The sequence below is a fragment of the Cololabis saira genome, chromosome 3 (assembly GCF_033807715.1).
Source record: "Cololabis saira isolate AMF1-May2022 chromosome 3, fColSai1.1, whole genome shotgun sequence".
Taxonomy (NCBI): Eukaryota; Metazoa; Chordata; class Actinopteri; order Beloniformes; family Belonidae; genus Cololabis; species Cololabis saira.
Window position 1 is genome coordinate 53324446 of NC_084589.1, and position 15624 is coordinate 53340069.

Genomic DNA, 15624 nt, shown 5'->3' on the forward strand with positions numbered 1-15624 from the left:
GAAGATCAGGATGTTTGGGTTTTTCAGAAGAGGAGTGAATTCTGCAGCTTCCAGGTGTCGGTCTACGAAGAGTGACGTCTCCAAAGATCTATCTGACGACTTCAACAGTGAACCTGCTCCGATGAAGTAAGAAAACCATGTCCTGTGTAAGAAAAAAACAACAAAATAAATACAGTGAGAACTTGTTTGTGTTTCATTTTGCTCGTAAACGTGGAAACATCCAATAAACCCTGTGTGGACGCTGGTTCTGCAGACGGAGCTCAGACCAGTCGACTTCACCGGAAAATCTGGGATCCAGAGCAAGCTGTCCACAAGGTGAGACCGTCCATCTGTCTGAAGAGTCTCCGAGTCGGCGTACCGTCGTTTTTTTCAGTCCAGTTGTTCAAACATGGACCATCATCCTTTGTGGTTCCGGACGTACGCCGGTTTATGGAGTCCTTGGCTCTGAGGCTGGATCTGGACCCTAGTGGTCTGTAGAGGACCTGCAGGTCTGGATCTGGACCCTAGTGGTCTGTAGAGGACCTGCAGGTCTGGATCTGGACCCTAGTGGTCTGTAGAGGACCTGCAGGTCTGGATCTGGACCCTAGTGGTCTGTAGAGGACCTGCAGGTCTGGATCTGGACCCTAGTGGTCTGTAGAGGACCTGCAGGTCTGGATCTGGACCCTAGTGGTCTGTTGTTGAGGAATTTATCAAACCAGTTCAGAAGTCCGCTTTGTGGTGAGAGATTTTATTCAGCCGGCGTTCAGCAGACCAACACAGACGCAGTGTCTCGGACGGTGGGCTGACCTCGAGTGATTTTGTAACAAGCTTTTTATACAAGAACAAACAACAGAATTAAACAAGTCAGTGAGACAGTCAGAGGTGTGGCCTTTTTCCCAGGAAATCCATATATGGTCTTGTTTCTGCGGGGGCTGGAAGTCCGATACACTCCCCTGGTGCCTGTCCCAGCAGGGATGCAAGACGCAGGGACTGGAATGACAATGTCTAGGGACACTGAATGGGACAATGCGCTGCCGGCAAGGTGTCGTACCGGCAGGGGTCCTTAACAACTGGAATTGCATGTCAATGTGCTGAGGGGGACATGAGTTCAGGAGCCATCCGCAGGGCGGCGTCGTGTCTCCGCAGGGGTCTGGAATGCCTCATCACTGTAGAGGACCTGCAGGTCTGGATCTGGACCCTAGTGGTCCGTAGAGGACCTGCAGGTCTGGATCTGGACCCTAGTGGTCTGTAGAGGACCTGCAGGTCTGGATCTGGACCCTAGTGGTCTGTAGAGGACCTGCAGGTCTGGATCTGGACCCTAGTGGTCTGTAGAGGACCTGCAGGTCTGGATCTGGACTCTAGTGGTCTGTAGAGGACCTGCAGGTCTGGATCTGGACCCTAGTGGTCTGTAGAGGACCTGCAGGTCTGGATCTGGACCCTAGTGGTCTGTTGTTGAGGAATTTATCAAACCAGTTCAGAAGTCCGCTTTGTGGTGAGAGATTTTATTCAGCCGGCGTTCAGCAGACCAACACAGACGCAGTGTCTCGGTCGGTGGGCTGACCTCAAGTGATTTTGTAACAAGCTTTTTATACAAGAACAAACAACAGAATTAAACAAGTCAGTGAGACAGTCAGAGGTGTGGCCTTTCGTCAGGAAATCCATATATGGTCTTGTTTCTGCGGGGGCTGGAAGTCCGATACACTCCCCTGGTGCCTGTCCCAGCAGGGATGCAAGACGCAGGGACTGGAATGACAATGTCTAGGGACACTGAATGGGACAATGCGCTGCCGGCAAGGTGTCGTACCGGCAGGGGTCCTTAACAACTGGAATTGCATGTCAATGTGCTGAGGGGGACATGAGTTCAGGAGCCGTCCGCAGGGCGGCGTCGTGTCTCCGCAGGGGTCTGGAATGCCTCATCACTGTAGAGGACCTGCAGGTCTGGATCTGGACCCTAGTGGTCCGTAGAGGACCTGCAGGTCTGGATCTGGACCCTAGTGGTCTGTAGAGGACCTGCAGGTCTGGATCTGGACCCTAGTGGTCTGTAGAGGACCTGCAGGTCTGGATCTGGACCCTAGTGGTCTGTACAGGACCTGCAGGTCTGGATCTGGACCCTAGTGGTCTGTAGAGGACCTGCAGGTCTGGATCTGGACCCTAGTGGTCTGTAGAGGACCTGCAGGTCTGGATCTGGACCCTAGTGGTCTGTAGAGGACCTGCAGGTCTGGATCTGGACCCTAGTGGTCTGTAGAGGACCTGCAGGTCTGGATCTGGACCCTCCTTCTGACCTCCTCTTCATTCTGTTTTCAGCAGATACTGGTCTGCAGGAGGTCCTAGATGAACACAAGACCAGTCTGAGGAGCAGATGTGAACATGTGACTGAAGGAACTGATGAAACAGGAAGTAAAACCCTCCTCAACAGGATCTACACGGAGCTCTTCATCACAGAGGGACTGAGTGAAGAGGTTGATACCCGACATGAGGTGAGGCAGCTGGAGACAGCTTCCAGGATGAAGAGCCACCATGACGCTCCAATCAGGTGCCAGGACATCTTTAAAGCCTTACCTGACCAACGTGGAGCCATCAGAGTGGTTCTGACCAACGGCGTCGCTGGCGCTGGGAAAACCTTCTCGGTTCAGAAGTTCTCTCTGGACTGGGCCGAGGGCTCGGAGAACCAAGACGTCACCGTGGTGATTCTGCTCTCGTTCAGGGAGCTGCACCTGATCAGAGATAAGCAGCTCAGTCTTCTCAGGCTGATCCAGGTTTTCCATCCATCGTTACAGAAGCTCACAGCAGAGCAGCTGGCTGCCGGGAAACCGTTGTTCATCTTTGACGGCCTGGATGAAAGCAGACGTTCCCTGGACTTCAACAACGGTCCGGTCGTGTCTGACGTCACACAGAGCTCATCGGTCAACGTGCTGCTGACCAACCTCATCCAGGGGAACCTGCTTCCCTCAGCTCTCATCTGGATCACTTCCAGACCTGCAGCAGCCAATCAGATCCCTCACAAACACGTGGACAGGGTGACAGAAGTACGAGGCTTCACCGACGGCCAGAAGGAGGAATACTTCAGGAGGAGGTTCAGGGATGAAGAGCGGTCCAGCAGCATCGTCTCCCACATGAAGACATCCAGAACCCTCCACATCATGTGTAAACTCCCGGTCTTCTGCTGGATCACTGCTAAAGTTCTGGAGCACATGTTGACCACAGAGCAGACAGGAGAGCTGCCCAAGACCCTGACTGAGATGTTCTCCCACTTCCTGCTGGTCCAGACCAAGAGGAAGAAGAACAAGTACCAGGAGGGACATGAGACGAGTCCACAGGAGCTGACGAAGGCTGACAGGGACCTTCTCCTGAAGCTGGGGAGGCTGGCGTTTGAACATCTGGAGAAAGGAAACATCATGTTCTACCAAGAAGACCTGGAGCAGTGTGGTCTTGATGTCCCAGAGGCCTCGGTGTACTCAGGAGTTTGTACCCAGATCTTCAGGAGAGAGTGTGAGGTCTTCCAGAAACCCGTCTACTGCTTTGTTCATCTGAGCATCCAGGAGTTCCTGGCTGCAGTCTACGTGCTCCACTGTTACTCCACCGGAAACATAGATGTGCTGTGGAACTTGCTGGGAGAAGACTCCTCAGATGAATCCATGGATGACTTCCTGGGAAGAAAATACAGATACTCAACTCTGGATGACTTCCTGAAGAGAGTCATGCAGAAATCCCTGGAGAGTGAAAATGGCCACCTGGACCTGTTTGTCCGCTTCCTTCATGGTCTTTCTGTGGAGTCCAACCAGAGACTGTTAGGAGGTCTGCTGAACCAGACGGAGAACGATCCACAAACCATCCAGAGAGTCATCTACAACCTGAACCAGATGAACACTGGTGACAGAACCTCTCCTGACAGAAACATCAACATCTTCCAGTGTCTGATGGAGATGAACGACCTCTCAGTTCATCAGCAGATCCAAGAGTTCCTGAAGTCAGAGAACAGATCAGAGCAGGAACTCTCTGAGTTCCAGTGTTCAGCTCTGGCCTACATGCTGCAGATGTCGGAGGAGGTTCTGGATGAGTTGGACATGAGCAAGTACAAGACAACACGGGGGGGTGGACGGAGACTGATTGCAGCTGTGAGGAACTGCAGAAAGGCTCGGTGAGTCCAGATGGATCAATAACACCATCAGTTAGAGTAAATTATCAGTTTAGTTCTTTAAATCATGTTCTGATCTTCAAATGAAAACTTTTGAAGTTGGATGTGTTTGTTTTATTCTGGGTCACCTCAAGTCACGTCAACCAGAGGTTCATGTTTCAAACACTTGATCTAGTTGATGTTTCTGCTGCTCAGAGATGAATTTATGTAACGGAGAAAGATGAAACATCAGAACCACTGGGGGGTTTTTTGTGGACACATGTACTTGGTAAGAGACCTTAGTTCTAGTAACTCTGGTTCTGTGATCTCCTGCACCGTCCTGTAACTCCGGTGGGGGGTTACTTTCCTCACACTTTAAGAGGAGAGCAGTTGGACTTGATTTTGGTTCCTGAAGACTTTTCAGATATGAAGGCTGAAATCCCATGATCCTCCATAAACTGCTGGTCGTACCAGACCGAGACTCTAGATGGAAAAGCTCTGAGTGCTGAATGTCACGAGTGCAGCTTCATTGATTATGAATGAAAGTTTGTCTGAGACAGAAGGTGACAGGAGTTTGTGTTGTTGCTGTAGAGGAGAGCAGCATGAAGACGTTTACAGCTTCATACGAGAGCAGAACAGCATAATTCAGTCTCCTTAATCAATCTCTGATCAATGCTGAAGTCTCTGTGAGAGCAAAGTCTACTTTAACAAACCTGGACACAAAATAGAAGAAAACTAGTCCAGGAGTCAGAAAAATACTAAATATAGCTTAAAAGCTTGAAGATCTTGTATCTGGATACTTGAGAAAAGTTCAACTCCACACTTGTTCACTTTCATTCAAGATGTTCAGAGTGAAAAATGTCCAAGAATAAATGAGTTTATGTCCTAAATCCGATGTTTTCAGATGACACTGACAGACGTAGACGTTAACGAAGCCGGTTCCCTCCTTCATCTGCAGATCCAGACAAAGTCTGCAGATGTTAACAGATGTTCAGTCTGGCTTTAACTCACACTTTATTACAACTTATATCATATTTTCTCTCATCACAGATTTGCTGGTTGTGATCTCTCAGAGACTCACTGTGAAGTTGTTGCGTCTGCTCTGAAGTCCAACCCCTCCCATCTGACAGAACTGGACCTGAATCAGAACCTCCTGAAGGATTCGGGAGTGAAGGTTCTGTCTGGTGGACTGGAGAGTCCAAACTGTAGACTGGAGACTCTGAGGTCAGTTCATGGAGACGTTTACACATTTATCCACTTATTATCCTCCAAAGATGGGACAAAACTACTTTAATTCAAAACATATTCATGAAATATTTAATATCTTATATGAAGAAATGTTTATTGTTTCTGGAAAGGTTCTGTGTCTATAAAAGTCTCAAAATGGATATATAAGAATATTTTAGATGTAAACAGGAGAGAAACCTTCACTTCAAAGAAACATCTCCTGGATGCACTGGGACGCACCTTCAGTGATGTATCCTGGGTCATCGGGTGTTTCGGGTCTCGCAACATCAGACACCCTCTCCCAGGTGACCCAGCCGGGGGTGATCAGCTCCCTGCTTGCGTCCTGGTGTCCCTCGCAATCGCGATAGTTTTCCGGGTGAGGCGGGCGGTGTAAATGTCCTTCAAGGAGGGGAGTGGGGCACCTATGATCTTCCCAGCTGTGTTCACTATGCGTTGCAGTGCTTTCCTGCTGTATTCAGTACAGCTACCGCCCCACACAGTGACGCAGCTGGACAGGATGCTCTCAATGGTGCCCTGGAAGAAGGTTTTCAGGATGGGTGTGGGAGCTCTCGCTCTCTAGAGCTTGCGGAGGAAGTAGAGGCTTCGCTGGGCTTTCTTTGGCAGTGATGCAGAGTTGGTGGCCCAGGAGAGGTCCTCGCTGATGTGCACCCCCAGGAATTTGGTTCCGCTGACCCGCTCCACAGCAGCACCATCGATGGTCAGTGGTGGGAGTTCAGTGTGGCCTCTCCGGAAGTCGACCACGATCTCCTTAGTTTTGCTGACATTCAGCAGGAGGTTGTTTACTCTGCACCACGTGGTCAGAAGGTTGACCTCCTTCCTGTAGTGGGTCTCATCGTTCTTGGTGATGAGACCCACCAGAGTTGTGTCGTCCGCAAACTTCACCATGTGATTGGTGCTGAAGGTTGGTGTGCAGTCGTGAGTAAGCAGGGTGAAGAGCAGGGGACTGAGCACGCAGCCTCGTGGGGCCCCTGTACTGAGTGTGATGCTGCTCGAGGTTCGGACTGCTTGTGGCCTCTCACTGAGGAAGTCCAGTATCCAGTTACAGAGGGAGGCGTTGAGCCCCAGCTGGTCCAGTTTGCAGATGAGTTGTTGTGGGATTATGGTATTAAAAGCAGAACTAAAGTCTATGAAAAGCATTCTCACATATGAGTCTGCTTTTTCCAGGTGGGTGAGGGCTGGGTGGAAAGCAGAGCAGATTGCATCCTCTGTGGAGCGTTTGGCTCGGTATGCAAACTGAAAGGGGTCCAGGGTGGGGGGGAGGATGGATTTGATGTGAGTCATGACTAGCCGTTCAAAGCACTTCGTGATGATGGGGGTCAGTGCCACAAGGCGGTAGTTATTAAAGCAGGATGAAGATGGTTTCTTAGGCACAGGTATGATGATGGAGTTTTTGAGATGTGATGGGACAGCAGCTTGACTCAGAGAAGTGTTGAAGATCATCGTGAAGATATCCTTAAGCTCCTCTGTGCAGTCCCTGAGAACACGCCCTGGGATGTTGTCTGGGCCTGTTGCTTTGCGGGGGTTGATGGTGGAGAGTGTTCTCTTCACACTTTCGGCAGACAGGCACAGTGCCTGGTCGTGGGGGGGGGGGCTGGAGTTTTCTGTGGGGTTGTGTTGTTTGTAGCTTCAAACCGTGCAAAGAAGCTGTTGAGGTCGTTCAGCAGAGAGATGTCGCAGGTCTGTGATGCAGGCTTGTAGTCCGTTATGGTCTGGATGCCCTGCCAGGCTGACAGGCTGTGCGTGTCTCTGCTGTCCTGGAAGTGGCTGGTGATCTTATTTGTATATTCCAGTTTTGCTTTTTTGATGCCACGGGACAGGTTGGCTCTCGCTGTTCTCAGGCCAGTTTTGTCCCCGGATTTGAAGGCTTTGTCTCTGGCCCTCAGCAGCCGATGGACAGCCCCTGTCAGCCGTGGCTTTTTGTTAGCCCGGGTGGTGATGGTCTTGGTGTGGGTCACATCAGTTTTGCATTTACGGATGTAGGAAAAAACAGTGTCTGTAAGCTCCTCATTGTCTATGTGGTTGTTATATGTGGCTGCTTGCTTGAACATGTCCCAGTCTGTTGTTGACAGTCCTGAAGAGCAGCCCTTGATCCCTCTGTCCACACTGTGATTTATTTCCGGACTGGTTTATCCACTTTCACTCTGGGCCTGTATGCTGGCATTAGCATAACAGTGATGTGGTCAGACAGTCCGATGTGGGGGAGGGGGGAGGCTTTGTATGCTCCTTTGTGTGACGTGTAAACCAAGTCCAGGGTGTTTTTCTCCCTAGTTGGGAAATTAACATGCTGGTGGAGTTTTGGTAGGACAGTCTTTAAGTCAGCATGACTAAAATCGCCAGCGACGATGATAAATCCGTCTGGGTGTGCTGTCTGTTGTTCACTGAGGGCCGGATAAAGTTCACAAAGTGCCGCATTTCTATCAATGTTGCTGGAGGTTGGAGGGATATATGCTGCGACCAGCAAAACCACAGTAAATTCCCTCGGCAGATAGAAAGGACGGCACTTTATAATCATAAACTCCGCCAGTGGTGAACAGTGTCTGCATACTACCGCAGCGTCCAGGCACCACGCATCATGTGTGTAAACACAGATCCCTCCGCCCCTTTGTTTACCTCCGTTAGCATGGACTCTGTCTGCTCGGTAGCATGTTAGCTCCTCAGGTTCCACAGCGGAGTCGGGGATGTTCTCATTAAGCCACGTTTCAGTGAAAACAAGCACACAGCAGTTCCTCGCTGTCCGATTCGCTGACCTCAGCAGTCTTATATGGTCCATTTTGTTGTCCAGTGATCTTATATCAGCCAGAATGACGGATGGTATTGGTGGGCGGGTTGGGCTAGCTAGCCGGACTCGGATACCTCCGCGCTTGCCCCTCTTCTGCTTCCTCGCACACCGCTTCCGACATCTTTTCCCCGGGGCTGTGGTTGCAGACGGGTCCGGTGTAATCACCGGCTGGCGGAGTAATCCGAGCTCTCTGATGATTGTGGTATAATTCACATGGACAGGGGGCACCCAGAGTGTCTCGCTCTTCCCCCACACATGAAGGTTTGCTGGACTTGGGAGAGCATCGTAGACTGCCTGCACAAGGAACCGAACCCGATGGAAGTCTGCCTGCATGATGTTTGACCAGGTGACTTTGCGCTGTAATGTGTTCTCCCACCTTGTCCATGCTCCCTGCTGCCGGAGTCCCACCGCCCTGCTCACTCGCTCTTCCTCCAGTTTAATTGAAAAGAAAGAAAACCTTAAAAAGTTTATTAAACATTAGCCCAGCACATCAGGCCCATGTACATGTTTGATAAGTACTCGGCCTCCTCCAATCTGCAGTTTCCTTTTTAAGTTTTTGGCAAGGCAAGGCAAGGCAAATTTATTTGTATAGCACAATTCAACACAAGGTAATTCAAAGTGCTTTACATTGACATTTAAAGCGGCAAGACATAATTATACAGTAAATAACAAATAAGATTGAATAAAATTATGAATAAGATGATAAGAAAAGAAGTAAAATAATAAAAAGCACAAGCTATTAAAAATAAGGGCAGTAGAGTCCAGCAGATAAGTATTTATTTTAAGAGTACGCTTCAGTAAACAGTAATGTTTTTAGGGCCAATTAAAAGGAGCTGACAGTTGCAGCAGACCTCAGGACTAAAGGAAGTTTGTTCCACCGGTGAGGAGCAGAATAACTGAACGCTGCCTCACCTTGCTTGGTTCTGGTTCTGGAACCACAACAAACCAGATCCAGATGAAGCTCAGGGGTCACGGAGCTTCATAGGAACTAACAGATCCAGATGAACCTCAGGGGTCTGGGAGCTTCATAGGAACTAACAGATCCAGATGAACCTCAGGGGTCTGGGAGCTTCATAGGAACTAACAGATCCAGATGAACCTCAGAGGTCTGGGAGCTTCATAGGAACTAACAGATCCAGATGAACCTCAGGGGTCTGGGAGCTTCATAGGAACTAACAGATCCAGATGAACCTCAGGGGTCTGGGAGCTTCATAGGAACTAACAGATCCAGATGAAGCTCAGGGGTCTGGGAGCTTCATAGGAACTAACAGATCCAGATGAACCTCAGGGGTCTGGGAGCTTCATAGGAACTAACAGATCCAGATGAACCTCAGGGGTCTGGGAGCTTCATAGGAACTAACAGATCAACCATGTATTTGGGTTCGGTCTGGTTACAGGTGGAGACCACGAAGGTTCACCTAATAAGTACTAACACAATAATATCCTAATTACAATAAATGAGACCCAGAGATAATTTAACATTTTGCCAAAATTTAACTAAACACCTTATTTATTAATTTACATACATTTGTTAAATGAAATCAATGTAGCCTATCCATCCATCCATCCATCCATCCTTCTATCCATCCATCCATCCATCCATCCATCCATCATCCATCCATCCATCCATCCATCCATCCATCCATCCATCCATCGTCCGCCGCTTATCCATTCCCGGGTCGCGGGGGCAGCACCCTCAACAGATTGCCCAGACTTCCTTCACCCCGGACACTTCCTCCAGCTCTTCTTCCTCCAGCTCTTCTTCCTCCACTCTTCTTCCTCCAGCTCTTCTTCCTCCAGCGTGTCCTGGGTCTTCCCTGGGGTCTCCTCCCGGTGGGACATGCCTGGAACTCCTCCCTAGGGAGGATCCATCCATCCATCCATCATCCATCCATCCATCCATCCATCCATCCATCCATCCATCATCCATCCATCCATCCATCCATCCATCCATCCATCCATCATCCATCCATCCATCCATCCATCCATCCATCATCCATCCATCATCCATCATCCATCAATCCATCATCCATCCATCATCCATCCATCCATCCATCCATCCATCCATCATCCATCATCCATCCATCATCCATCATCCATCATCCATCCATCATCCATCCATCCATCATCCATCAATCCATCATCCATCCATCATCCATCATCCATCATCCATCCATCATCCATCCATCATCCATCATCCATCATCCATCCATCATCCATCCATCATCCATCATCCATCATCCATCCATCATCCATCCATCATCCATCCATCCATCATCCATCAATCCATCATCCATCCATCATCCATCCATCATCCATCATCCATCCATCATCCATCATCCATCCATCCATCCATCCATCCATCCATCATCCATCCATCCATCATCCATCCATCCATCCATCCATCCATCCATCCATCCATCAATCCATCCATCCATCCATCCATCATCCATCCATCCATCCATCCATCCATCCATCATCCATCATCCATCTATCCATCCATCCATCCATCATCCATCCATCCATCCATCCATCCATCCATCATCCATCCATCCATCATCCATCCATCCATCCATCCATCCATCCATCCATCCATCCATCCATCTATCCATCCATCCATCCATCATCCATCCATCCATCCATCATCCATCCATCTACCCACCTCCCTAGGAAAGAAAGAGGGACATGCCTGGAACACCTCCCTAGGGAGGAGGGATATGCCTGGAACACCTCCCTAGGGAGGAGGGATATGCCTGGAACACCTCCCTAGGGAAGAGGGACATGCCCGGAACACCTCCCTAGGGAGGATGGACATGCCTGGAACACCTCCCTAGGGAGGTGGGACATGCCTGGAACACCTCCCTAGGGAAGAGGGACATGCCTGGAACACCTCCCTAGGGAGGAGGGACATGCCTGGAAGACCTCCCTAGGGAGGATGGACATGCCTGGAACACCTCCCTAGGGAGGTGGGACATGCCTGGAACACCTCCCTAGGGAAGAGGGACATGCCTGGAACACCTCCCTAGGGAGGAGGGACATGCCTGGAACACCTCCCTAGGGAGGATCCAGGAGGATCCGGTACAGGTGCCCAAGCCACCTCAGCTGACTCCTCTCAATGTGAAGGAGCAGCTGCGGATGAAACTCATCTCTAAGGGAGGAAACTCATCTCTAAGGGAGTGTCCAGCCGCCCTGCGGAGGAAACTCATCTCTAAGGGAGGAAACTCATCTCTAAGGGAGGAAACTCATCTCTAAGGGAGGAAACTCATCTCTAAGGGAGCGTCCAGCCACCCTGCGGAGGAAACTCATCTCTAAGGGAGGAAACTCATCTCTAAGGGAGCGTCCAGCCACCCTGCGGAGGAAACTCATCTCTAAGGGAGCGTCCAGCCACCCTGCGGAGGAAACTCATCTCTAGGGGAGCGTCCAGCCACCCTGCGGAGGAAACTCATCTCTAAGGGAGGAAACTCATGTTGTGCAACTCGGGTAGCTTGGCTGTCCAGTTATCGAAGGCTATTAATGAATATTATTAATAATTATTAATAATTAATAAAGTTGACTATTTATCAAATTGAATTATCAAAATAATAATTCTCGTCGGGGCACCACCGCCGGGGCCTTACTCCGGAGGAATTGTCATAACTAAACAGCAGAAAATCAGTCTCATATGATTTGAATTATCCTGCAGAACAGCAAATCTTACAGAATAACAATGAAGGCGTGATATCCGAACACTAGGCTCTGCTTAAACAAATCAAGTTGTGACCAAATCTTGCATGAAATAACAACAACCACTCATTAAAAATCAATCAGGATTTATTTACATACAGGTGTCAAAAGATGATAAACGCAACACCCCAAATAAACCTGATGGCAGAACTTAAGTATTATAAAACAATTAATTAACTAGAAAAACATCAATAGAAAAATATGACATGAAAGTTAAATGCATGGAATGAAAAAAAAAAATCAAAGCAATAATAAAAATGATATCACGAACATGTACTGTTTAAAATATTGTGGCTGCATAAAGATGGCTGTGTCTTTTAAAGATGGCGGAACTGTAACCACGCCACGTGCAATTAGAACGGATGGTGATCCCGGTGTTTAAACCGTGATCAACTGGCGAAACAGCGCTTTAAAACATGAATGACTAGCAGAAAGTAGTGACTACAAATTAATGACAACAGTCCTGATAATGATGCTGATGTAATCTCAGCTCTGAACACAGATTTAGCTCTGTAACACTCCCAGTTAAACTCATACACCCAGGTCTCAAAACCTCACACCTCCTCGGGTCTCCGGGTGTTACTCCCGGTGTTTTAAACGTGACTACTGGCGAAACGGTGCCACCAAATGAACAAATAACCGTAATATGCACACAGTAATTTCATTAAACATAAATTCAGGTCTACACCAGTGACTGATCGCCCAGACCGCAGCTCACGCGTCCTCGGGAGTCCGGACCTGAGGCTGCAGGCTCCGTCGCCGGCGGCTCGGTCCTGCAAGGGGTTTCCTGACGGGGATCCTCAGTTTCTGCGGCCGCTCGGTCTCTCTCCTCTCCTAACTCCACAGAAAAAGTGAACAGTGGCTGTATAAACCTCACACCGGCTCTCTGGTCCTGACCGCGTCCTCAGCACACCGCCTCGCTGCGCACGGGGGGCCGGTTCCTCCCTTCAAAACGTCGGCTCGTCCCGTGTTGGGTCGCCGGGCTGCGCGAGGGCCTCGCGGTCCAAAGGCTGGAGCTCCGGGCGGGTTTGTGCTCCCGGAGCGGTCGTCCTGAATGGAGGACAGGGCTCGGGAAAAAAAAGAAAGGAGTTAAGGCAGGGAGACAGAGTTCAGAGCGCAGCGCTCTAGGATCGGACCTTGCGCCCGGTCAGTGCGGGCCTCGACGGCTCCTTGAAACCCCCCCCCCCCCCCACGGCTCCTAAAAGCTGCTGGACAGCAACGCGCGTCCAGGATCCTTGGCTGAAGAGAAGAGAAGAGAGCAGTCTCGGTGCAGCACGGAGTTTTGTATCTATGCGCACTGCGATGACGTCATCAGTGCCTCGCTCGGGATTGGGTGCGCGTCGCTCTCAGGCGCCGCCCCATCCCGCAAGGCATGCTGGGATTGTAGTTCATGGCACAGTCGCCATTTTATGAGGCACATTAAAGCCAGTTTCAGGCCGGGGGGGGGGTTGACCAGGGTTTCAACGTTTGAATACGGTATACATTCACAAAATGTTCATAAACCTTTATAACAGTCCACATGATCACTGGGTGTGGTCCAACACTCATCTCTAAGGGAGCGTCCAGCCACCCTGCAGAGGAAACTCATCTCGGCCGCTTGTATCCGCAATCTCGTCCTTTCGGTCACTACCCAAAGTTCATGACCATAGGTGAGGGTAGGTGCGTAGATTAAGATAAGATAAGATAAGATAAGATAAGATAAGATAAGATAAGATAAGATAAGATAAGATAAGATAAGATAATCCTTTATTTTCGCCCTCAGTGGGGAAACGTATTTTCTTGGCAGCAGTAACTTAGCACACACATGCAGTGGAGGGGTAAAAAGACTAAAAAGTAAAAATAAAAATATATATAAAAAATACAAAAAATATATATAAAATATGTATAATTAGGGCAGCACGGTGGCTTAGTGGTTAGCACTGTTGCCTCACAGCAAGAAGGTCCCCGGTTCGACTCCCAGGCCCGGCAGGGGCCTTTCTGTGTGGAGTTTGCATGTTCTCCCCGTGCTTGCGTGGGTTTTCTCCGGGTACTCCGGCTTCCTCCCACAGTCCAAAAACATGCACGCTAGGTTAATTGATGATTCTAAAATTGCCCGTAGGTGTGAGTGTGGTTGTGAGCATGGTTTGTGTGTTTCTATGTGTGGCCCTGTGATGGACTGGTGACCTGTCCAGGGTGTAACCCCTGCCTCTCACCTAAAATGAGCTGGGATAGGCTCCAGCAGACCCCCGTGACCCCGCAAGGGATAAAGCGGGTAAGATAATGAATGAATGAATGAATGAATGAATAATTACAGAAATATCACCAGTATGTACAGTAGATTGAAAGAAACAGTGCAAAAAAGCAGGTAGAGTGTGTGTGAGGTAGACTGGCAGATATTGCACATCTTGTTATTGCACATGTTATTTATTGTCCGTTAGCTACTGAGAGCAGGCCTGGTTATAAAGTCTGATGGCAGCGGGGAAGAAGGACCTGCCATTGACTGGTAAATCAAGAGCTTCGCCTTTCGACTCAGGAGGCTGAGAAGTGTGATCCCCCTGTAGTTGGAACACACTCTCCGGTCCCCCTTTTTAAACAGAGGGACCACCACCCCGGTTTGCCACTCCAGCGGTACTGTCCCCTTCCTCCATGCAATGTCGCAGAGTCGTGTCAACAAAGACAGCCCTACGACATCCAGAGACTTGAGGTACTCAGGGTGAATCTCATCCACCCCCGGTGCCACTGAGGAGCTTATGAACCACCTCGGTGACCTCGGCTTGGGTGATGGATGAGCACATCCCAGAGTCCTCACCCTCTGCTTCCTCAGTGGAAGGCATGTCAGTCGGGTTGAAGTATTCCTTCCACCGTCCGACGATGTCCGTAGTCGAGGTCAACAGCTCCCCACCCACACCGTAAACGGTGCCGGCAGAGTACTGCTTCCCCCTTCTGAGGCGCCGAACGGTCCTCCAGAATTTACTCGAGGCCGACTGAAAGTCTTCCCCCATGGCCTCCCCGAACTCCTCCCAGACCCGAGTTTTTGCCTCCAGGACCGCCCGAGCCGCGGCTTGCTTGGCCTGCCGGTACCCATCTACTGCGTCAGGAGTCCCACCCCCAATGTAGCCTATTTGTTTTTTAAATAAACCCTCAAATTTTACAGCAATTATTCCCTTTTTTTTGTTTAATTGAATTCTTCTTTGTCTCTTACAGAAACTACTAAATGAATTTTTTTTACTCTATTACAACTTATCCCTTTCAGATAAAATCAAGACATTCCCTCCCACGTAGCTCTTACTCAAACACTGCACTGGCGACGTACACGACTCAAAGCGCTAACGCTAGTCTGTAAAGACGTTTCTGACGGTTGGGCTGTCCACACCGTTAAGTCTTTTCACGGTACCAACGGTTCACAAAAACACGTTGCAGGCCTGTTGGTTCTCACAAAACATTAAGAACGCAGAATAAACTTTTTAAACACTGAGAGCTAAATCCACAAAAGGATTGCGCGGCTTTTGCGGCCGCTAAACCGGTGCAAATGAGACAAAAAGAGAGCGTCTAATTCACAAAGCACCCGCAAAGGGCGAATTGCACCACAAACTGCGCTGCCAAGCAAATAGTGTCATGGTGCGCCTGTGACATTTGCATGCATGTAAATTAGGTAATATTCATACATTCGGTGCAAAATTGCCCCCTTTCTATGCAAATAAGCCTCATTGCAAAAACCGTCTAATTCACAAAGGCCAGCGCTATTTGCCACACGCAAAAATAGTGGAGCAAATACCATCTTTTGGAAGCGTGTATTAACTGC

General features: G+C 49.4%; 1 protein-coding gene and 1 long non-coding RNA gene across 2 annotated transcripts in view; both read left to right on the top strand.

Annotated features, from left to right (window-relative positions):
• Window positions 1-305, top strand: part of LOC133440518 (uncharacterized) — a 31607-nt gene extending 31302 nt beyond the window's left edge. The window contains exons 2-3 of the long non-coding RNA XR_009782353.1: window positions 28-126; window positions 254-305. This is a non-coding gene — a long non-coding RNA (uncharacterized LOC133440518). The remainder of the gene's footprint in view (window positions 1-27; window positions 127-253) is intronic.
• Window positions 306-1081: 776 nt separating this feature from the next.
• LOC133440793 (NACHT, LRR and PYD domains-containing protein 14-like) overlaps window positions 1082-15624 on the top strand; it is a 32811-nt gene continuing 18268 nt past the window's right edge. The window contains 3 exon segments of the mRNA XM_061718114.1: window positions 1082-1127; window positions 2284-4117; window positions 5144-5317. Coding sequence (XP_061574098.1) covers window positions 1082-1127; window positions 2284-4117; window positions 5144-5317 — 2054 coding nt within the window.